The sequence below is a fragment of the Lissotriton helveticus genome, chromosome 10 (assembly GCF_964261635.1).
Source record: "Lissotriton helveticus chromosome 10, aLisHel1.1, whole genome shotgun sequence".
NCBI classification, from domain to species: Eukaryota; Metazoa; Chordata; class Amphibia; order Caudata; family Salamandridae; genus Lissotriton; species Lissotriton helveticus.
The window spans coordinates 60,923,000-60,948,141 of record NC_136071.1 but is presented as its reverse complement, the minus strand read 5'-3'; the positions used below and the strand labels follow the sequence as shown (position 1 = coordinate 60,948,141).

General features: G+C 43.0%; 1 protein-coding gene across 1 annotated transcript in view; it reads right to left on the bottom strand.

Annotated features, from left to right (window-relative positions):
- Positions 1 to 346: 346 nt before the first annotated feature.
- The window catches only part of LOC144783894 (extracellular calcium-sensing receptor-like), a 131,699-nt gene continuing 106,903 nt past the window's right edge, over positions 347 to 25,142 (bottom strand). Inside the window, exons 5-6 of the mRNA XM_078662636.1 lie at positions 5,051 to 5,174; positions 347 to 1,266 (exon numbers count right to left, since the gene is read on the bottom strand). Of these exons, the coding sequence (XP_078518762.1) occupies positions 347 to 1,266; positions 5,051 to 5,174 (1,044 nt within the window). The remainder of the gene's footprint in view (positions 1,267 to 5,050; positions 5,175 to 25,142) is intronic.

Below are 25,142 nucleotides of genomic sequence, written 5' to 3'. Positions count from 1 at the left end.
ATTTTGTACTCATTTGTTAATCCAGAAAATCAGCTTAGCTGCAAATGCACACATGTTTTCTCTCAGTACGTCAAAAGAGTACCCCTTCCAGATCCTTGTTGGTATATTTGATTATCCAATGCTTTTCATCCAGTAATAGTAACATTTTAATCGATGAATGAGAACAGCTTGAAGCATGATTCATATTGTACATCAATTTTTACATACACGCTAGTTGAGACATTTGTGTTCATAGGACATACCAAGGTAAGGAAAAATAGCAGGTTTTTATAGACTCAGAAAGCTTTGATTTAGTCTGTACAATTTAATATAGAAGCTAACTTTACTGTTCATTCCATTAATGACATTATCCAGTACACATTGAAGTTGTTGCTTTTTTTACCAAAACTTCCTTAGTATTCATCTCTGGTTTGAGAAAGATAATATAAATCTTTGGTGCAAAAATACAGTACATGAGGCCAGCACCAGAGGATAAGATTGCAAAAATCTCAACTGCAACAAGGTATTTTCCTTTTGTACTTAGATAAGCTGGGATGAAAGAGATCCAGACACTGACAAATACCAGCATACTGAAGGTGATGAACTTGGCTTCATTGAAGCTGTCTGGCAAATTTCGAGCTAAAAAAGCAATTCCAAAGCTTACACATGCCAAGATTCCCATGAACACCAACATGCAGCAGAACATCAGGATGGAGCCCTCATTGCACTGTGCAGTAAACTTCCAGTTGTCCGTACTATTGGTAAGTTCTGGGAATCCTGGTGAAGTTCCCAACCAGATGACTCCAATGATAACCTCTATGAAGGTACAGACCAGGACATTGATGTAGGATAATCTGGAGCCAATCCACCTTCTTAACTTGCTGTTGGGCTTAGTGGCCCTAAAGGCGATGACGACCATGACTGTTTTAGCCATCACACAGGAAACAGCAAGCGAGAAGGATATGCCGAAAATAACCTGACGAACCATGCAAGTCCCTTTGCTTGGCTGACCAATGAAGACCAACGAACAGAGGAAGCACATCATGAGTGCAAAGAGAAGAATATAACTGAGGTGGAGGTTGTTAGCCCGTACAACTGGAGTGTGCCGATAAGATATGAAAGTACCCAAAATGCCAGCAGCATTAAAGAACAGGAAAATGGAGATTAAAGCCAGGATAAATCCCAGTGACTCCTCATAGGACAAGAAGTCAATTTGCTTTGCAATGCATCTGTCTTTTTCTGTCCCTGACCAGTGGTCATTTGGGCATTTTATGCAGTCTAAGGAGTCTGAAATAAAAACAGATGGCAACCTTTATGATTAAAATAATATATTAGATTTTCAGATGAAGAAGAACATTTGTGCATTTATTTTGTTTCAGAGAAATCAGCTTCCATGTGCAAAGACAAGTCTATTCTTCATACAAACTGGACATCTAATGATTTTTTACTTTCAGACACAAAACTTTATAATGTTTTGATTAAATATCAGTTGTAAAGACAACACTCACTAAATATCTGCCATTTTTTTGTCATTCAGGTTCCACTAGATGTTTCTTGTTATGTCACATTTTCAGGTGGACCTAATCCCTGTGGGACACCTAAATGACAGATTGGGTGGTTCTGAGTAGAAGTAGGGGTAGGTGAAATTCCTTATTGAAGTTTGAAGCAGGAGAAACTTGCCATTGCTTTTACCTGAAAATGGGATGTAGGGTTGCCCTACATGAGAAAAAAAACAAGCCCAAAGCCCAACAGATGAGCTTTTATTACTCTTGAAAGCAACTTCCTCAGCAGTGAAGCTAATGTGTAGAGTCTATCTGAAGGGTCTTCCCAGCACTCTAGTAGGCAGGTGTCTAATAGAGGCTCCAACTCTTGGGCAACCAGTGTTCATGCACTGACAGACTCCAGATATTGTTATTAACATAGTGCAATTATCATTAAGGTATTTACATTGCTCAGATCCTAACAGCCCTAAACACTTCACATGTTATTCCCATTCCATGCACTGGGCTAGATAGTGAATTGGCCCGTAGGGCACTGACATTTGTCCCCGATGGTTCTGGAGGAGATATCCCTTGACTGCCTGTTGACAAAGTGTTCAATTTCCAGAGCACCTTCAGATGCAAAGACTAACATGATGGCATTCATATCTTTCGTCTTCTATAACACTGGACTTTGAGACATTGTATGTGAGTTTAGTGTGGAGGTAATCCAGAGCACACTAAACCATCAAGGGCAACATTAAAATGGTAAGATTCAAGAACCTTGATAAAATTACACATGGTGCGTGTATAACAACAGTAAGAATAAGGTTTGTTTGTTTTTTTGTTTTTTTTGTTTTTTTCTTTTTTCCCCGGGTCCTATGATTATGCCATCAACACTCCTTGGACCGGGTCTGGCCACGTTACGGTTTTTGGTCCTACAGGTTGAAACATACCTAGATGGAGTCAGCCCAAGATTTTAAAACCCCTCTTCCTCTTGGGACCTCTCTGCCACCAGTAAAATATTCTCGGGTTCCGGCGCCAGAGATGGGTAAGACTATCTTTGCTCCCTCTCTTGGTCAGGGACACACAAGGTGGCTGGTATCTCCTAAGTAAGGGGCAAGGCAAATGAGGAAAAAAAAAAAGAATAAGGTTACATTGAAGACAATCACCACTCAAAGTGGAATGGAACTGAGTACGTAAATATGAAACTTTTTTATTGATTCATTCTGTAACTACTGTGGCTAAGTTTTTCTGGCTCATGCTAATTGCACTTGAGACGTGCTCATGTTTGATAATTACAACTTCTCTGTCACATATTGTCTTTTGATATGATATTATGATATTAGCTTGTTCAGGCAAAATGTTATGTTCTTGATATGTTTGAAGACTATCTCTCCATTTCTCATGACCCCTGCACCCAAAACATTCCCTTTGCAGGTTTAGCATCATTGAAAGCCTGTTTGTAAAGCACTCAAGGGTGACTACAATGCGGCCTGTTACAGCTCTGACTGTTGGTCGGAGCCTTCAGGGCTGCATGATACATGGCACAACAGTTTACTTTCCAACCACCTAATTATGATCTAGGTGGTCAGAAAGTAAACCAAGCTGGTCATTCTGACGGGCTTTTAACAGGCTCCAGGAGCCTGTCGGCCAGTCACCAGCCATCCAGTAATCTCTAGGGCGGGCCTTTCTGCCCTTGAGATTACGATGCATGTTTTCTGGCATGGTTGGACCTGTTGAACCCTGCACCCTGTAGCAGGCACCTCAAGGTGCCTGCCGCAAGGTGCAGGGATCAACAGGTCCAACCATGCCAGAAAACATGCATCGTAAACTGCACCTCCCTTTTCTCAATGGGAGCTTGTATTAATTATGGCCGGTTTACAGTAGTACCCCAAGCTCTCATTGAGAAAAGGGAGCATGCAACCGAATAGTGTTCGGTTGCATTGTAATGAACCCGTCGGGACGGGCGACCGGAGGTCGGTCGGTCCCAGGCCCAAGATGGTATCTGGCGGAATTCAGTTCACCTGATATCCTAATCAGATCCTATATATTTGTGTCTGCTTTATCTTTAGGGTGACCCTTTGTCAGACTGAATCTGTGACTCACGGATATATTTTTTCTTTTGTTGCTAAAGATTTTAAGACTCTTGCACAGATTTATTTTTTAACTGATATCTAGTGACATTGGCTAAAAATTGATTGGAAGTCCTTCACATCAGTCCAAGTTTAGTGTGACTTAAAGGTTCTGCACGTGTTGCCACTGCCATAGGACATGGCATTCTGTGTCAGGTGTCACTCCCAGCCACTAACTGTTGCCAGGCATAAATAGTGTAATCCAGGCATCTCCTAAGAACTCTTTCTGGAACTGTGGGAGAACAGAAGAGGACTAGATCTTCTGTCAGTCACCTGAGAAGAGCCCCGAAGGAGTGGACCTGCTCACCATTGTAACCAGAACAGAGATGTGAACTTCAAGGATCAGTTGGTTGATGTTCTGTATGGCAACAGCAAGCTACAAGAGGACTTTTCCTGGAACATACGAGCTAACCAGTGGCAACTGGAACTTAACCTGGATTTTGATGGTGAAGTCTGTCTGGCACCCAGAGTGTCTCAAAGTACCCTACTCCTGGGAGTCTTAAACGTGCACCCCGATGTTTGTTTGGGCACAAGAAGAAGTGCAGAAATCTTTGAATAACCATTGCTCGAGATCCTAAAGGCGACCTGTTGACCAGCAACTCCGCTGAATCAAATTGAATTTCATGTTTTTGGCATGTGAAGATGAAACAACATAACTCATAATGATGACATAAGTGATTGTTTCAGCTGAACCCACCCACGCTTAGAACGTTAAATGGGACTTTATAACCACAAAGAGGATAATCCTTTGTCAGCCTGGAAGTGTTTCTTCTCCTAGGAAACATAGGACGTAGCAAGAGCTTGTGAGTGGAAGTAGAAATGAAATATTGGCGTCAAATACAGATACTAAGGGCCTGATTGAGATCTTGGTGAAACTGGTCCCACCCGCCTACCTGGGGGTCCTCCAGCCTGATTAGAATGCTGGAATTCAATAGGAGAGAAGACCAATATAGTCCTGCCAAAACTGCCAGGACTTTTCTGCCTGCATCAATTGCGGGATGGGCTGGAGGCAGTGGCAGCGGGACTCCAGCCAAGATTTCCGCAGTTGATATTTGGATGTGGGCTGTTTCCATTGGAATTCCAGTGGGAATCGCTCCCACTTCATGTCAGCAAAATGGGAAGAAAACGGGCGAAAACTCGCCTTGTTACAGGATGCAGTTTCCTCCTCTTCTCCTTCGCACAGGTCCCCGCAGTCCTGCTGCACCTTTACTGCAACGGGCTGGTCCCACATTTTGACGAAATCAAAGGTAGGTGTCTGTGGTGTACACGGGTATACACATTGCATGGTGTGTGCATGTTGGTGGGGTGCGAGTCAGTAAGTACACATAATGCACACTACACATATCCTCCAAGAACATATGTACACAGGCACAACATATATATGTTTTATGTTAAAAGAAGTATATTACTAACCTGTTTATTATATTATATTTTTACTATAGGAAGTAGTGAACCCACCTGTTTGGTTGGTGATGCTCCCATCAGGACAGGACACACAGGAGAAGCAGCACTTGGGACGCCCTGTAATGGCAGATTTCCGGTATCCTGGATCACAACTTTTACTGCAGACTGACTGAGGGGGCTGGAATAATGACAGATGGTTAAACATTTCCAAATCACAGCTCTCCCTCTATTTAAGCATTTTATTGGAATATGTGTGTTACTTGAAACTGTTCAGGATCTTATCATGGAAAGAGCGGTGGTTCTACCACTGGTTGATTTCAGCAATCTAAAAATGTGAAATGTAAAATGGAGTTGCGTGCAACATATTTAGGTGTTCCAACATGATATCACCACAAATAAGATGCCAATAAAGGAATGTCTCAGTTTTAACAATTGTCCACTTTCCTGACATGTTGAAATGACCAGTTAGGGCACCGCAAAGAGTGCGATTATTAGACAAGAAGAATTTTGTGGCCTACGTAAAGTACCAATCTCTCTGGAATGGGATCAGATGCTTGAAAACTATAGATCCACTGGCAGAAAACTGCAGCTAAAGTGGCGATAATGGGCTTGATAATATACTCTATGGAATTCCAATTGAAACTCATGTTAGATGTCCTTCACATTTAACATGGGCTTCAATTGGAAATCCATAGAGCATATTATCAAGCCAATTGTCGCTGCTTTAGCGGCAGTTTTCTGCCGCTAAATTGGCAATATTTTATCGCCTGTCTTGATAATATGCCCCTATGTTTTTTTATTGTCAGCTATGTATCTCAGATGCTATAAGAACTGTTAAAAACTCAATAAAATTGTGTTTTTATAAAAAGCGAATTTTTAAACTACATGAACATGCAGAGCAGTACCCCAAATCAAAGAAAGTGTGGAAAATGGAGGAGCATGCCAGGTATATATATCACCAGATGCTAAAGAGCTCTATTGGAGTTCTCCATCTCTTATAACAATAACAAAACATTGAAAAGGTAACATCTTACATAATGGGAGTGTAGTTGCAGAGCATATGACTCTTGGATGTGCATGAGACGCTACATTCAGCTACTCTACAACTGCCTCTGATGTCAAAACTAGGATGTGAGTATTGAAGAAGGCATTTTGCCCCTCCTATGAATGGCTTAATAACATGCCACTGGCAGCCTCAGTGGTAGTCTACATTCCAGACTCTGCACCAAGCGTGTACCTTTCCCTTCTCTTTCAGTCCTGTCTTCATGCTATCCTCTCCAGTGCCCCTTGTGGTTCAAATGACTAAGATTATTAACAGCAGCAAAGCATTATTGAAGTATTTTTCTTCATTGGCTGAAACCAGCAAGGCATTGCAGTAGTCCAGGCGGCTTAACACTAGTGCCTGGATCAACATTTTTCATGTGGAGGAGGGTAGAAAAGGGAAGACTCTCCTTAGTTGGCTAAGTGTGTGAAAACATGCCCTCCAGTAGTGGTGGCATGCTCTTCTAGCATGAGCTTCTGGTCTATACGCACTCCCAGGTTTTTGACCACTGTTTTAGGAGTAGGAGCAGAGCCCAATTCCTCTGGCCACCAGCTAGGAGTCCAGCTCACTGCCACACCTCCAAACAGCATGATTTCTGATTTCTCTGCATTAAATTGAAGGAAGTTATCCCTCATCATCAGCAATGGTCTTCAGGCCCTCTGAGATGATAACTTGGGTGTTGGGATTAGATTTATCAAACGAGAGTACTGAATTCTAATGTCCTCATTAATTCCGCCAAGGGAGTAACATAAATGTTAAATAGAGTAGGGCTCAAACAGAAGCCCTGTGGTACTCCATTGGTTAATCTTCTGGTCTTAGAGCGGAACAGACCCAGATTAGTCATCTGAGTCCTATCAGTCAGAAGGTTTGCCACCCATTTCAGTGCAACCCCTTGAACTCCGATGTCCTGAAGTCTCCCAAGCAAGATCCGCTGAGAGATGGTGTCAAACGCCGCAGATAGGTCAAGCAGCACTAAAAGTGTTGCCTGACCATTGTCCAGCGCCATTCTGATGTTATTGGTTACTGCTATCAGGGCGGACTCAGTGCTGTGCCTGGCCCGGAAACCTGACTGCGAGACATCCAGGCAATTCGAGGCTTCCACAAATTCAGATAAATATTTATAAGTAAGATTGCTGTACATTAAACCAGAATGATGTCAGACATCTATTATAATGAACAGAATAACAACCAAGCAGAACATATGAAGCAATAAGATAATCTAAAAGAAAAGAAGAAGCCAGTGAGAGAAATAAATAAGGCAGTAACCTCTAAACAAGGTTTATGTACTGAGGTATAGCAAGAAAAAAAATGATAGGAAAAATGAAGGCAGAAGGTAGGCTGTAGGCAATTAGTCAAGGAGCTCAGATGAGTTGTTTTCACAGTTCATAGCTTCAGGTAGGAAATACAAGAAACAGATAGGTTAAGGGCTGACCACCATTGATAACGTCACATGAATATAAAGTCAAATTAGCAAGCATTGAGCAGGAGAAAAGGAGGGGATGAATATTATGAATCTGAGACAGAGGAATAAGTTATTTGAGGAGGAATAAAGGTAATCCTGACAGGGTTATGATGGTAGGTTATCAGCTAGGGATCAGCAAGATAGGGTAAGAAATGGTAAGGGATGGACAGACAATTTTCAAATATAGGAAATTGAATAACTTTGTGAAAGTTTCTTGAAGAAGGAATTTAGGTAAAATCCAAACAACCAGATTTTCTGTTTCCTTCTGAAAATCAGTAGTATATCTATTATTTAAAGGTAAGGGGTGCCATTGAGAGGCCACTGCTCCTTAAAAAGACAATGGGGCAGATTTATGAAGGCCTTGCGCCGCTGGCGTGTCACTTTTAACATGGGAAAAAGTGACGCACCGGCGGCGCAAGGCCTTCATAAATCTGCCCCAATGTTGAAACTCTCTGCATGATAAGTTATTTAGTTCCAAGTGAAATTCTATACACTCTTCAGATTCCAATTACCTCCATATTGTTTGATCGGGGGCATAGATATTCATGCTTGTGGAGAAATAAAGCTTTGCAAGAAATACAAACCAAACCTAAACCCAGAGGTTTCACTTAAATTTTGTTATTAGATTTTGAATAAGGTTCACATATAATCAAGATGTATTTTGTTTCCTCTTTGTTCCATTTAAGGGGGTTAGGACATCCATCCTTGATTCTTCACCACTCACTCTTTCAGTGTAGAAATGCCTTCTATTTGAAATGATCTTTAAATGCTTATAACATCTATCTGCATATTGATAAATACTGTGTCTCCTCCATTGGAATTCATCAGCAATTTCATGTTTAAATTGCATAACATTGGTGCCAGTATCAAACCCTGTGGAACACCATAGACAGCAAAGGTGGCTTGGATGTATAAATCCCTAATCGGACTAACTCTTAATGACTAGTAAAGAAGGGGTCAAAGCTACTCAAGACCTCACTACCTATGCTCATTCACGTCTCCAGGATCTGCAGGAGTTTAGGAAGATCATTCTTGTCAATAATTCCAGAAGGATAAGGGGGCAGGCAGGACCAATATCTAACATGCAATTAATATCAGCAAGGATTTTAAGGGTGGCAATTTCTCTAACACAACCACTTTGGAATCTTTGTTGATAGGAGGCTCAGAATTTTGAACAATGTAATTATTTAACTTCTTGTCCACACATTTCTCTAGAGCCTTACATGCCATTGTGAATTTTTTCACAGGTCGGAAGATAGTCATAGGTTATTTTAGTATGAAAGTCATTTGGCTGTTTTTTATAAGATATGGAAAAAGTTAATCTTCTTCTCTTATGTAAGAGTTATTTAGTAGGCAGCATAAAAAAGAAAATTGATTATATGAGCAGAATTGCATCATCATAGACTGTGTGTTTTAATCCTATAATTTTGTCTGTTAAATTGACCATTGTGAGTGGAGAAAATCCTGGCTACACCTCAACTTTTCGTGACTGGAAGATATGAAGTGAGGTGGTTGACTTTAAATAAGATGGAACTCCGAATTATTGTAATATTTGTGTGGAATAAAAATAGAAACTTGTTACATTGATTTAGGTAGACAGTTGGGTTGTCCAATTTTGACATGTTATGTTTCAACCATTTAACTGTACCTTATGGGCACTTTTAAAACAACGGTATTTGTTATTTTCCTCTTACATTTGTGACACAGGTGGGGCTCTAAACATAGTGCCATGTTCTCTCTCATTTCTGAATGCACAATCTTGTGTGAAGAGGATCATTTAAGAACCATCATTTTCATTTGTTTTTAATGCCTTTCATTTTTCTCAAAGGATAAAATTGCGATGGACAAGCAGATAAAGGAAGAAATACATGTCAAAACATAATCATAAACAGCAACAGCCGCAAAGTTTAAAAACGAGAAGGCACAGAGTATCAAAAAAACAGATTTTAGTCTGTCCTAAAGTAAGATTGTATGGTTGATTCTGAGATATGTAGCACCATAAACTCTGAAGAACTGTGAAAAAGAAAGTTTATGAGAGCTCTTAACTTGAAACTTGTAAGAAACAACTTAAAACTGTAAATTGTACTTGAACCCTACTAGTCCAACCACTGAGATTAAACAGGCCGTAAATTCAAACCCTTCAAACTCCCTACTCCCTAAATCAATGCAACTGGTTAATCACATAACCATGTTATTTTCTTGAACAATTACCCACCTCACTGCCATGCTTCATCTCTGATGGAAAGATTCCATTGGTTCTAAACCCATTTATGCCAGCGACCAGACACTTTGCCCTCATGTTTTTGAAACCTTGTCCCATTCAACAACAATAACACAATCATGTCCCTTTTGAGTGAAATTGTCATTATATTTTTACTCATTTTCTCATGGCTTGATAAAGTATAGAAATCGGTTTTCTTGGGATGGGTTATATAAATTTCAGTTAAGTTGATAACACATCCCAGAAGTGATGTCTAACACCCTAACAAAAGATACTTGATGGTTTATTTTGTTACAGTCCAGACAACGAGGCTAACACATTACAAGGCACACTTGTACTATTATATCTGCACGCTCAGTAGAGCAACTTGTCTAGTGTCAGGCATCACCACTGTATATAGCATTGGCACTTTTAAACCTTTTATTTGCAAGTAACTACATTATTACTTTCACACCAACAGTTACCAAATGCAGAACAAGCCAGAAATCAACATCCAGCATTACCACACATTTGGTCACCTCACGATATTATAAGCACCTTACTTTACCTAGTAAACAGGCAAATTGAGAAGGCTGCAGGGAGCAGATGTCACAACATCACAAATGACATTGCTTCAACCCTTTGACAGCAGTTCTGTTTCTTCAGGACATGCCACAGCATCACGAATGTCATCCCAGTAATGTGCATTTATTGGAAGGAAAAGTTTTATAAGTGCTAATATGCAATAGCATGTAAGATCATCAAAAACAAAATTAACATAATGCTTGCAATAATAAGAGGTACTGGTAATTACTCTGGCTCACATTTCATATATTTAATTCCCTAGTTGTTTTCTCACTCTACAGACAGGGACCAGCCATATGAAAACTTAGGGCCATATTTATCAAGCAAAAATTGCATTCGCAAACGCCGAAATTCGCAGAATTTCGGCGTTCGCGAATGCAATTTTGCCAAATGGTATGTATTAAGGCAAATCTGCGTGCAAAATAAGGAATTGCAAAATTTGCGATTCCTTATGTTGCGATTGCATTTAAGGAATCGCAAACTTCAAGTTGGTGGTAATTTGCGATTTCTTTGAAAAATGCACTTTTGTTCATTTTTCAAAGTGCAGTGTGAAACACATACATGCCCTTAGGGCATGTATGTGCGCCACATATGCACCCATGCCTATTTCAGGGGTGCAACAGGGTGTCCTTTTGACACCCCTGCACCCTTGAAATTGCATTCTCAATTTGCGATTCACTAATTGCTAATCGCGAATTGAGAATGTCTTCTCCTAGAGGCCCACAGGAATGAATGGGGAGGTATTTCTTAATTGAGAATCGCAATTTGCGATTTGCAATTAAGGAATGTGTAGGATTCGCAACATTTATTGTAAATCCCATATACATAGCATTTTGCGATTCTCAAATAGCTATTCGCAAAAAAAACGCTATTTGAGAATCGCAGACTGAATTTTTGATACATATGGCCCTTAGTCCTGGACCTGCCTGAAAGCCATGCACAGATACAGTACGTGCCCCTGCCATGAAACACAAGGCACTCCAGGCAAGTTGTAGCTTTGTTGGGTCTCATCAGGAAAATGCAGATTGTATCCCATCACACAGTTAGATACCAAGCCGACAACTGGGCATACCCATGGTCATCTCATGGAGATGAGGGCTTTAAAAAATGTCTGACTCTAATGTGTCTGAGAAAAAGTACCAGTTATTGTGATTATTTCAACTTGCTTTTCTCAATGCCACCCCTAATAGCCTTTAGTATATAATTCTTATTAAATGACATATTTAATAATAAGCACTTGCTTATCTTTTTCCTTCCTGTATTCTTCCATTCCTTGCTTCGTTCTTTCCATCCTTGCTTCCCTCCTTCTATCCTAGTATCTCGTTGGATCCATGGCATTCCTGATCATGCAGTTGGAGGGGATTTTTCTCTTCGGTTTTAAGAGGAGGTGAGGACAGAGAAGAGAGTTTGTGGGATTCTTGCTGCTTTTAAGGTAATGCTTATTTGTTGTCCTTCTTTAAACCATCTATGTAATCTCTTCCTTGGATGCAGTGCAGCTCTGCGTTGCAAATATAAATGCATATTACAAAAACATAAAAAGCAGGTGCACATGCATGAGGCACACAGACAAACGAATTTAAATACTTCTGTGGTAAAGTTTCACAGAAACATGCGCATTGGCGGATATATGAGCATGCAGCTAGCAAACACAGAAGAATACATTGACAGAGCACTACCTGCACATCTGGGTAAGGTCTTGAGATTATATTCTTTTCCATATCCGAGGTGTGAAGAAAAGGAAGAAGATGGCGAAAGCAGAGATTACATTCTGAAAGTGGCGGTTATTCTCAAGTAGTAGTATCGTTTATGTTCAGCAGCAGTGGCGTAACGAAACTTGAGGGGACCCCCCTGCAAACTACATGGAGGGGGCCCCCCTCCCATCCTCCGTGCCAGTTTAAAGCTCTCAGGCCAGCGACCCACCATACTGCAGGGGATGCGGGGTGATTGTTACGTCACTGTCACCAATCCAGCCGTTATAAGTAACACTGGGTGGTGGAGTTAAAGGTTGGGCTTAGTCTGCCCGCAGGTTATCAAAGGTGGTGGTCCATTCATTACAGGGTCCCTGCCATCAGTATGTGGAAAAGTAAGTTTTGCCATGTTCTGTGTCCCTACGTGTTCCCCATCTTATGTTATATGTGCATGATCAATATGCATATGTATTCCCTTATGATCGATTAAAGACGCAATTCCAGTTGTGTCCAACTCTAGTATGCTAGTTTCCAGTTCTCGTGAAAGCTACGAGTATTAGGCCTATGTAAAGTTATGTTGCCACGTTTCACAGTGTGCACGTTAATTCAGTAAAAGTCCCCGTTTCTAGGCCTCAAAAGGGCCCGGACACCAGATTCAGCTCCTGTCTCCTGAACCCTCGCTGAGGAGCGATACAGCCCCCACCTGCATTCCTGACCCTTCACTTACTTCCTGCCTCACAGTGCCCGGCTCGGCCTGGCTCTGCCTGCCAGTCTGCCAAGAGTATGTTATGATTCTAGTTATCAGTCCAGCCCTCCTTCTCTGCATTCCTCAGCTACTGAATCGCATCAATAGTTTCAGTCATCGTCTAGCCTTTACGTCTCCATGTAAGAGAAATACTGTATTAATGGTCATTTAATATTCCCTGCACTCGCACTACATGTAGAATAATGCATGCACCAGTCTTAGAGTCTGTTAGCCTTTGCCCTGATAACTTTTGGATTCTATCAACATGTTCTCTAAACATCAGATACTAGATAGTGTTTAGGTACATGTCGCTCTGACTCTCCAGACTTTAGTCTCCTCTTCTAGCGCAGAAGTCATAGCCCCCAGTTCCTCCTAGTAACACGTCATTGCCAGCTTGCGCGCACCACTAGGTCAGAGGTCCCGGCTCCTTAGGTAGCCCCCTCCATGTTTCCGCCCCATTTATGACATATTCTGTTACGTTTACATCACATGTCTATGTATACGCCCTGTACACGCCTCTTGTTACACCTACTTTATGCCTTATCTTTCGCGACTGCTACGAACCCCGCCCACTGCTACGCCTACTGTATGTACTGCAATGCAATTGTTTTAGTATATATATGTTGTACACTGTTATTAAAGTAGCTTTTTTGTCCCGATCCTGCCCCCCGGCAGCTGCCATCCTATTCCCGTGCAGGTTGTCCTGTTGCTGTCCTTTATGCTGTATTAAAACCTGCAAACTCTAGCTACCTCGAATCTTGACTCTTATTTATTGAGCTATCTATTTGTATGAGTATCCTGAAAAATAGTACCGGTAATTAATTATTTATTTACCACATAATGGCGCCCGAATAGGGACTTGCCCTTTCCCCACGCGCCGGAGAAGCCACGCCAGCCCCCTGACCCTCTGCAGCCGTGACGGAACCATACCGTGCACGTGCAGATATTTCTGCTTCAAGTATCCCTCAGGCCCACGGAGGAGACGGAGGTTGCGGTCCAGCATCCAGACGAGGCGGTGGAGGAACGCGGCGAGTCCCGACCAGAGCCCAAGCCGAGAGTCCAAGGTCCGAGGTATCCGGAGGCCCACCCGTAACTGAAGTCCGAAGTTCATAGTCCGTCGTCGTAGCAGTCCAGTCCAGTCCGAGGCCTTCCGTTCTTGCTGCCCGGTGAGTACCGTTGCTGGGGTAGTATCTAGACAGGGTCAATCTAATTGTCTCTGGTCCGTGGGTTTGGGTACACAGATCCAACACGAAGTGTCCACTTAGGTGGATGCGGGTCCTGACGTGTCTCTTTATGAGACCGGTAAGTTTCGTACTGTTTTAGCAGTGCATCCAGTCATTCTAGTTTCTGTTCTAGTCAGTTCTGTTCTCGAGAAATTTATGTGTTTCTGTTTTTAAGTATTCCAGGTAATGTTTCTGTTCGAACTGTTATTTTTAATGTCATTTCAATGTGTTTTCAATGTCGTGGTATGAGTGATCAGTCTCAAGTCATTATTGTGTTCATTGTGTATTGTATTGTGTCCGAACTCCAGCCTAGTTATGCCTTTGTTTTCAAAATTACGTCAGTTAAAAACTAGAAAATGTCTGCTCGAGGAAGCAGTTCCTGTCCCGCCTAGGGACAGTCCAGGTCATTTTATGTATCAGAAGCATGGCATAAGTGCCATATTATATCTAGATTTATGGGTGGAGTACACCAAGGAATTAGAAGAAAAGTATAGATGGCCTGTATCAGGCACATGGGATGCCGAGTGCATCATGCGAGTAGAAGAAGCATTATGGAAAAAGAAAGCCAGACAGTCCCAGAAAGATGCCATCGAGTTATGGCGCAAAGAATCTCATAAAAGAACCGAAAAAGAAATCAGAAAGTCAGAATTAAGTAGGGAATCCTCAGAAAGAGCCCAAGAAAGGGAATTAATCGAAATAGGTGAACGAGTTAAAACCGAACAGTTAGACAGACAGAGGAATGCCCTTATTAAGGGTATGTACCCTCTTCTTGCCGAGGGCTTGCCAAAAGCAACCCCGGAGGCATCCAGTAATTTTCCGCCGCCATTAGTTCCGACCAAGCTACGTCACAAACCGACCGCAGCTGATATTTTTCTCTCGTCCTACTTGGACGACACAGTCCCCGAATATGCAAATCCTGCTCCGCCAGCTCCTGTAAATAATGTAATTCTTGCTCCTCCAGCCACCGGGGCACCCGTTACAGCACCTGTTACGGTACCCCCGGTCCAGCCTACATTACAAGTACCCGCTACACTGGTCACTCTGCCAACACGAAGAGTATCAGTCGACGATTCCAGTTTAGGGGCCGCGGGAGGAGGTCCTCCGGGAACCCCGCCGCCACACAAACGTGTAACGTCAGTCGAGTTACATGAACGTGCGTTACAGCATACGCCCAAACATCAGTCCGTTGCAGATATCAGGCGAGCTCTTACCGAATGCCGTTATGATCCAGTCCCAGGTGATGATAGTATGGTTATATATTCATTGCGCGTAAGACGGGTGACCGAGTATTTGGACACCCTACCGAATATGAAAGAAGATCTAGACAGAATATATCGTTTCATTCGTACAGGAACAGACCCAGAAAGTGTTGGCGAAGTTATTTCTCTAAGGAAAGCTGAGACCCAGCTCATGCTATTAAAGTTTCTAATTAATTGTTTAATAAGGGAACAAGATTATCCGACTAAAGATCCGACCGAAATGAAAGTCCTGACAAGGTGGAGTGATAATATAGCCGAGGGAAGACACAGGTTACACGACAAACGCAAAGCAGCACAAGTAAGCGAGAAGGAAGACGACTCTCCTACCGAAGAGGTAGACGACGAGAATACTTCCAGAATAGCGTATGTAGGTAGAACTAGACTTTCCGACCGGCATTCACGTCTAGATTACAAGAAAACTGTTCCTCTTCCAGCACCAGAACAAGGTTCTCTAGAGCAAGTATTCCAAGCCACCGATCACATTCTGAAATCACGAATCGGTTATAGTGAACTTAGTACTATGCATGAACAAGAACTAGCCCGATCAGCAGTCCGATGGGCTACTGATTCTACCACTTTTCCAGACGAAATAGTGGCACAAATGTTTCTGAAACTGCCCCCAGCCGAGCAGCGACTGGTGGGTATGTATATGATCCAGCACCTCATTACACTGTATGAGGGTCAGCATTCTGATCCAGGTCCGTTACATGATGTTCTGAACGAGTTACTCCAGCATAGATGGAAAGGTCTAGGTACCGATTTAATCAGTATCATTCTAGAACAGCGCCATAAATATAGAACGTTTCTGAATCCGCATTTTGTTCATGTCTCACCCCCAGAAAGTAAACCGTTTTACATAGATAGACAGCATCCGTTACGAGAAGTACACCCAGTTAGGACAGCGGGTGGTGAAATGCAACGAGTATTTGTTTACACCCCGATTACAAAGATGGAACTCTTAGAGATGAAAAAGTTAATTCCCTGTCACGATAAAGATCCAGCAGGGTTCCACCGTGAATTAAAAGACATGCTCCGTATGGGAGAATACACGTATCCAGATATCATTAAAATGTTAAAGGTTCTGTTGCCTGCGGGCACATATGAAAAACTCAAGGAAAAAGAATGGGAGGTGGGAGAGAAAAAGATAGATTGGGCAGCTCTAGAAGCTGAAGATAATATACGAGTACCAGGTACCGGTCTAGGAGATAAATGTAAAGAATTACCTGAGCTGTTAATACAAGTTTTGCCAAGATTACTAGCCACGAAAAAGGAAGACTGGGATGCAATCTCAGCCTGTAAACAGAAACCAGACGAAGATACTAGTGATTTTTATTCTAGATTCGAGAAATGTTTTATCATCAACAGTGGTCTCAAGACGAGTAGTGAGTCATACCCTCATCTTTTTGTTACTAAACTAGTCGAGAATTCAAGTCCACAAGTTAAAAACCGAGTTTTGAAAGTCGAAAGTACCTGGCAAGCTAATACTCCGTCCCAAATGCTTCAGATGCTTCAGTATCACCAGAACAGAATCAGAGAAGAGCAAGATCATGAAAGGAAACGTATGAAAGACACGAAAATGAAAGTATTAGTTGCACAATCTGTTCCTCAAGACAGTCAGAAGAGGGGTATGAATCAAGCCAGTCATCCTGCAGTTCCCGTCAAAGGGACCTGCAATTATTGTAAACAGCCAGGTCATTTTATAAACGAGTGTGCAGTTCTGAAACACAACATAGCTACTGGTAAGACTAAAGAAAGACCACGTCCGCCTAGACAAGAACAAGTTTCACAGACTTCTCAGCCACTACAGAATGCACCACAGACAGTTACAGTACCGCAGCCTATAGCTGCAACACAGCATGTTACACAGCAAATGTACCAGTATGCACAGTCCGAGTATCCAGAGTACCAGCAGTATTCATGAAACAGCCTAGAGAGGGAGGTAGGTTTGCCTCTCATCGAGATACCTGTAGATCAAGAGGGTCCCTATGTTCACAGTCAAGTATTAGGGAAAGACAGAAAGTTTCTGATTGATACAGGGGCAAGTAGGACTACTATCAGTCATGACGAGGTTCCAGGGGCTCTGCTCTCAGGCTCTAGAAATGTTTCCCTTGGATTTTCAGGAAAGCCAATAGTTAACGAGATTTCCAAACCAGTTACTCTAGAAGTAGGTCCATTGTCCCGAACTACTGACCTGTTACTTACGAAGTCATGTCCAGAAAATTTGTTAGGTATTAAGACACTGAAAGAATTAGGTGCAGTTATTTGCTGCTCTCCAGAAGGAATACGTTTGTTTTTACGTGACTTTAAGGGTCACTATGTATTACGTGATTTTGATCCAAGATTACTGAATGTCCCGCAGCATCTATGGGCGCAAGGTCCAACTGATATTGGTTTTATGCAAATCACACCCCATCGTGTGACTCTTAAGCCAGGTGTAGTGTTACCACGAATCAGACAGTACAGATTGCCACCTGAGGCTGTAGCAGCCTTATCCAAAATTATTGACGAGCTCATTGTCCAAGGAGTGGTTGTAGAAACTGACTCCAATGTATGTAATTCTCCTATCATTCCAGTCATGAAACGTACTGATCCAAATGCACCTCCAGTATATCGATTAGTGATTGATCTTCGAGAACTTAATAAATGTATCATTCCCCAGTACCCAGTTGTCCCAGATATTTCTTCTCTATTGACAGCCATTGATTCTGAAGCCACGTTTTTCACTGTCATAGACCTTAAAAATGCATTTTTCAGTGTCCCCATTCATCCAGACAGCCAGTTCCTTTTCGGATTCTGTTTAAATGGAAGGAGCTATAAATTTACACGAGCTCCTCAAGGTTTCACAGAAAGTCCTAGTATTTACAGTCAAGCACTTAAGAGACAACTAGACAATATTCACATGCCAACTGACACTGCCCTGCTCCAGTATGTCGATGATCTACTGATCACAGCCCGTTCTGAACGTGACTGCGAGCGAGCGTCACTTAAAGTCCTGTATTTCCTAGCCGAGATGGGGCACAAGGTGTCCCCTTCGAAGCTTCAATTCTGTGTCCAGCAAGTGATCTACTTAGGCCACTTACTGTCCAAGAGGGGTAGGCAGTTGACACCTGACCGTATCAAGTTAATAGCGAGTCTTCCTCAGCCCAAGACCCAGAAAGAGGTACGAGCTTTTATCGGCCTCACTTCTTATTGCCGACAATGGATTCCTCAGTATGCATTTCTAGCCAAGCCACTGATACAGTTAACGACACAGGAGGCAGCCGTATCGACTGTCCTCCCTTGGACATCTGAACATACACTTGCTTTTAATGAATTAAAGAAAGCCTTATGTCAAGCACCTCTTCTAGCAACACCGAACTACAGTAAGCCTTTTACACTTTTTGTCACAGAACGCGAAGGTACAGCATTATCTGTTCTCACACAAGATCAAGCAGGACAATACAAGCCTTGTGCTTATTTTTCAAGCACATTAGATCCAGTGGCCCAGGCTCTGCCTGCGTGCCTCAAGTCAGTTGCAGCCACAGCACTAGCTATCAGACAAAGTGATTCCATAGTATTAGGGCATTCCCTGACAGTACAAGTTCCACACTCCGTGGAAGTTCTTTTAAACCGAACACAGACTCAGCACTTGACAATTGCACGTTTAACAGGTTATGAATTGACACTGTTCCAGCCACACATAGAAATCAGACGCTGCAACGTTCTAAATCCTGCTACACTGTTACCGTCAGTTACTTCAAATCCTGCCACACATGACTGTGTGGAAGTAGTTAACACTATGACAAAGCCAAGACAAGACCTGACAGATATTCCATTACCAGATCCCGACCTGACACTTTATGTGGATGGTTCATGTATGAGAACAAGTACAGGAGAACTAGTAGCCGCGTATGCAGTGACTACTGACACTGAAGTTATAGAGACACACCGTATTGACACCCTGTCCGCTCAAGCAGCAGAGCTAGTCGCTCTGACCCAAGCCTGCATACGTGCCAAGAACCTGAAAGTTAACATTTACACAGATTCACGTTATGCATTCGGAGTCGTACACGACTTTGGAGTGCTCTGGCAAGAAAGAGGTTTCATGACTTCTCATGGAACCAAGATTCAGCATGGTCTCCTCATTCAAGCTCTGTTAGAAGCAATACATTTACCGACAGCTATCGCTATCATGAAGTGCAAAGCACATACGAAAGTCACTGACATTATTTCCCAAGGTAATGATCTAGCAGACCAAACAGCCAAGCTTACAGCCCAGACTCCAGACATTCCAGTTAACACGACACTGACACACACTCCAGATCCGACTACATGTATGACAGTTAAGGACCCCACTCAAGATGTCATAGATATCCAGTTACATGCTACCCCCGATGAAATCAAGAAATGGCCCGAACAAGGAGGGGTCCAGACAGATCAGGGATGGTTGACGAAGGGAAAAGCCACATGGTTTCTCCCCGACTCAATGGTTCAAGTCATTATTAATACCGCACATAGTCCTGCACATTTAGGAGAAAAAGCCATGTTAGACAGTATCCAGAACATTTGGTTCAACAAACATTTACGAGCTGCAGCCAAGCAGAAAGTCCGTACCTGTATGATATGTTGTCAGTTTAATCCAGGTAAAAGTGTCCCGGTGGAACAAGGGGGATTTCAGCCTCCTGACCACCCTTTTGAGGTCCTCCAAATGGATTATATCCAGATGGAGCGATGCCGAGGTTTCAAGTATGTCCTTGTAGTTGTATGCGCTTTGTCCAGGTGGACAGAGGCATATCCAGTCCCAGATTACACAGCCGCGACCACTGCCAAGCAGCTGGTTCGTGAATTTTTCCCCCGTTATGGACTCCCTAGAGTCGTGTATTCAGATAACGGCCAGCCATTCTCATCAGAGTTAATGAAGCATGTTTCCCTTCTGTTAGGGTACCAGTGGAAGTTTCATTGTGTACGCCATCCTGAAGCAGCCGGTCTCGTAGAGAGACATAATCAGACCCTGAAAATCCGCATCGCCAAAGTCTGTAAAGAGAAAGGTGTAGACTGGCTAGTAGCTCTGCCAGTCGCTCTGTTTTATATGCGCATGGTCGCACATTCCAGATCAGGTCTGTCCCCTTATGAGGTCGTATTCGGCTGCCCCCCGAACATGTGGGGTACACCTAGACCCCGAAGTATTACAGATGTTTCCAGTAATATGCTGACAGATTACCTAGCTTCCTTGATGTCTGCCCTACACTCTTGTCGTTCACAGGTTGCCGCCGCATTTCCAGACAATACCGAAGTGAAACCGCATGAGGTCATTCCAGGCGACCTAGTCTTGATAAGGAACTTTGATCGTTCAAGTCCGCTGGAGCCCCGCTGGAAAACACCTCAACTGGTCCTTCTGACCACCCGCACGGCCGTGAAGCTGGAAGGCCGCAAGGGGTGGGTGCACCTGTCTCACGTCAAGAAATTCCATGGATGTCGCATAAAAACATTGGACTGTTCTATTTCTAAAGACTGCCAGAACTTTAAAAACTGCCCTATTCTCAAGGACTGTCCCGCTACAAACTTTGATTCCAAGCCTCCCCTGTTAGAGGAAACTCCGCAGCAGGAGTATAAAAAGAAGCTCCGGTCTAGTAAAATAAGTCAGCCAGTTTAATTGTCTAAGTCCCCCTCGGGTGAAACGGTTAGACAGGTTTCTGACATGTATGAGATAGACCCCCATAGTGAGAGAGTTAGTCAAAACTCTATCAGATGTATCATTATTCTATGTTTTCTTATGTTTTTGAGTTTGATGGTTACCTGCACAAGTTATGCATTGCATTTATGTTTTCCAATTTCTCATGTAAATAAGTCTTTTAATGCTACAGTAGAGCACACATTCAGTGATCTGCCTCCTCACGAGTTATCCTATAGTCTTGCTATGAGAAATAACACGTTTATCAGAATGTTGCATTATTCACACCAGACCAGCAATGCCACTAATTGTTGGGTGTGTGGTCGACTCCCCCCTTTCCAGACACCGAAGGGAGTTCTGCCACTCTTTCCTTATCCATTTTCACATAATGGTTCGTGTGGAGCATGGTCCACGTTAACGTCATCCTCAACTGATATGTCCCTTCTGAACAGCACATGTTTTCCAGACAAGCAAGGTCTTTCCCATAGAACCGGGTTAGATCTAGAAAATGAAGTTTATAATTTAGGTAATTATTCTTCGAATTTTATGGTCCTGAATGTTCAGTCTGATACTACTCCAGATTTACCTGCTATATCAGTACTACCAGTCAAAGGCGAATTATGTGTCAGAAAGAATGGTTCCGCACATGTAGGACATAGTGATTGTACTACTATCGTCAAGTATAGTGACAGTGGGAAATCTATTTTCAAAGCCTCACGTCATTCATATTTTGTTTGTGGTCAGACCGCATATGTTCGTCTGCCCCTCGATTGGGATGGAACCTGTTACATTGCCTTCCTACTGCCACCAGTTTTCCTAGCCCCATCCGATTATCATAGAAATACACATCTAGTACACATTAGACATAGAAGGGAGATCGAGTCCCCAATTGTCGATCAAACTGAAACTACTCTAGAACAGTATCAAGATTTTAATAAAGGATTCTTCTTCTTTATAGGCCCTGTCCAGAATAGTAAGCTAATCCGTAGGTTAACCAGAACCCTTGAAGCAGTAGTGAATGAGACTACTTCTGCTCTAGGTAACTTAACCGAAGAGCAATCTGCTATGAGATTTGTTGTGCTCCAAAATCGTCTCGTTCTTGACGTCATACTGGCCGATAGAGGAGGAGCATGTAGAGTCATCGGATCTAGTTGCTGCATTTTCATTCCTAATAACGCACCGTCTGTTTATTCAGCTATAACCAGACTTCATAAAATTGCCCATCAGTTACACCAGAATCCAGACACCTGGACATGGTCCGGTTGGCTATGGAGTATAATTTCTGCCTGGGGATGGAAAGTATTGTCATTCCTAGGTATAGCAGTAATGATCATTTTCAGTTGCTGCCTCTGTTTACAATGTGGCCCTGCGATTTGCGGCATTTGTGCTACATCCTGTATTTCTAGTCTTAGTCCTAGTCCTAAGTCCCGTTCCAAGACAATTCGAGACGAGCAAATGATACTGTATGAAATGATAGATGGTATCATGAATATTGATGTTTCCTGATGGAAACGTAGTGACAAGGAGGGAATGTGGAAAAGTAAGTTTTGCCATGTTCTGTGTCCCTACGTGTTCCCCATCTTATGTTATATGTGCATGATCAATATGCATATGTATTCCCTTATGATCGATTAAAGACGCAATTCCAGTTGTGTCCAACTCTAGTATGCTAGTTTTCAGTTCTCGTGAAAGCTACGAGTATTAGGCCTATGTAAAGTTATGTTGCCACGTTTCACAGTGTGCACGTTAATTCAGTAAAAGTCCCCGTTTCTAGGCCTCAAAAGGGCCCGGACACCAGATTCAGCTCCTGTCTCCTGAACCCTCGCTGAGGAGCGATACAGCCCCCACCTGCATCCCTGACCCTTCACTTACTTCCTGCCTCACAGTGCCCGCCTCGGCCTGGCTCTGCCTGCCAGTCTGCCAAGAGTATGTTATGATTCTAGTTATCAGTCCAGCCCTCCTTCTCTGCATTCCTCAGCTACTGAATCGCATCAATAGTTTCAGTCATCGTCTAGCCTTTACGTCTCCATGTAAGAGAAATACTGTATTAATGGTCATTTAATATTCCCTGCACTCGCACTACATGTAGAATAATGCATGCACCAGTCTTAGAGTCTGTTAGCCTTTGCCCTGATAACTTTTGGATTCTATCAACATGTTCTCTAAACATCAGATACTAGATAGTGTTTAGGTACATGTCGCTCTGACTCTCCAGACTTTAGTCTCCTCTTCTAGCGCAGAAGTCATAGCCCCCAGTTCCTCCTAGTAACACGTCATTGCCAGCTTGCGCGCACCACTAGGTCAGAGGTCCCGGCTCCTTAGGTAGCCCCCTCCAGGTTTCCGCCCCATTTATGACATATTCTGTTACGTTTACATCACATGTCTATGTATACGCCCTGTACACGCCTCTTGTTACACCTACTTTATGCCTTATCTTTCGCGACTGCTACGAACCCCGCCCACTGCTACGCCTACTGTATGTACTGCAATGCAATTGTTTTAGTATATATATGTTGTACACTGTTATTAAAGTAGCTTTTTTGTCCCGATCCTGCCCCCCGGCAGCTGCCATCCTATTCCCGTGCAGGTTGTCCTGTTGCTGTCCTTTATGCTGTATTAAAACCTGCAAACTCTAGCTACCTCGAATCTTGACTCTTATTTATTGAGCTATCTATTTGTATGAGTATCCTGAAAAATAGTACCGGTAATTAATTATTTATTTACCACAAGTAGACCGGGGTAGTTTGCCCATTTTTAGGTTGGTTTCCTGATGCAGACTCCTGTCAAGATATACTACATCTGGCAACTCATCGTTCAGTTTTGACAAAAGTGGATCCACTGCTCCTTCTCGTTTCCGTTTTAAAACATTAGACAAAGCGACAATGCAGTATTTCAAAAGCAGATGTAACTACAAAGAGCACATTTTGATAATAGATTTTTATTAGTAGACAATAGCAATCTTAAGAGGCATTGCATAGCTTCATACACACTGTGACCCCAATTCCATCACAGTCTCTCTCTCTCTCTCTCTCTCTCTCTCTCTCTCTCTCTCTCTCTCTCTCTCTCTCTCAGTGAGTCAGTCTCTCAGTGAGTCAGTCTCTCTCTCAGTCTCTGTCAGTCAGTCAGTCTCTCTCAGTCAGTCTGTCAGTCAGTCTGTCAGTCTCTCTCTCTCTGTCAGTCAGTCTCTCTCTCTCTCTCTCTCTCTCTCTCTCTCTCTTTCAGTCAGTTTCTCAGCCAGTCAGTCTCTCGGTCAGTCAGTATTCAGTCTCTGAGTCAGTCAGTCTCTACTCTCTCTCCACTCTATCTCTCTCTCTCTCCATTCTCGCTCTCAACTCTGTCCACTCTATCTCCACTGTCTCTCTCTCCACTCTCTCTCCACTGTATCTCTCTCCACTGTTTCTCCACTGTCTCTCTCTCCACTGTCTCTCTCTCTCTCTCCATTGTCTCCCTCCACTCTCTCCACTCTCTCTCTCTCCACTCTCTCTCTCTCCACTCTCTCTCCACTCTCTCTCCACTCCACTCTCTCTCTCCTCTCTCTCTCTCTACTCTCTCTCCACTCTCTCTCTCTCCAATCTCTCCACTCTTTCTCTCAAATCTCTCTCTCCCCACTCTCTCTCTCTCCACTCTCTCTCTCTCCACTCGTCCTCTCCACTCTCTCTCCACTGTCTCGCTCCACTCTCTCTCTCTCCCTCTCTCTCCACTCTCTCTCTCTCCACTGTCTCTCCATGCTCTCTCCACTCTCTCTCTCTTCACTGTCTATCTCCACTCTCTCTCAACTCTCTCTCTCTCTACTCTCTCTCCACTCTCTCTCTCCACTGTCTCTCTCCACTCTCTCTACTCTCTCTCTCTACTCTCTCTCCACTCTCTCTCCACTCTCTCTCCATTCTCTCTCCACTCTCTCTCCACTCTCAGTGAGTCAGTCTCTCAGTGAGTCAGTCTCCCTCTCTCTGTCATTCAGTCTCTCTGTCAGTCAGTCAGTCTCTCTCAGTCAGTCTGTCAGTCAGTCTGTCAGTCTCTCTCTCTCTGTCAGTCAGTCGGTCTCTCTCTCTCTGCCAGTCTCTCTATCTCTCTCTTTCCGTCAGTCTCTCTCTCTCAGTCAGTCTCTCTCTCTCTCTCTCTCTCTCTCTCTCTCTCTTTCAGTCAGTTTCTCAGCCAGTCAGTCTCTCGGTCAGTCAGTATTCAGTCTCTGAGTCAGTCAGTCTCTACTCTCTCTCTACTCTATCTCTCTCTCTCCATTCTCGCTCTCAATTCTGTCCACTCTATCTCCACTGTCTCTCTCTCCACTCTCTCTC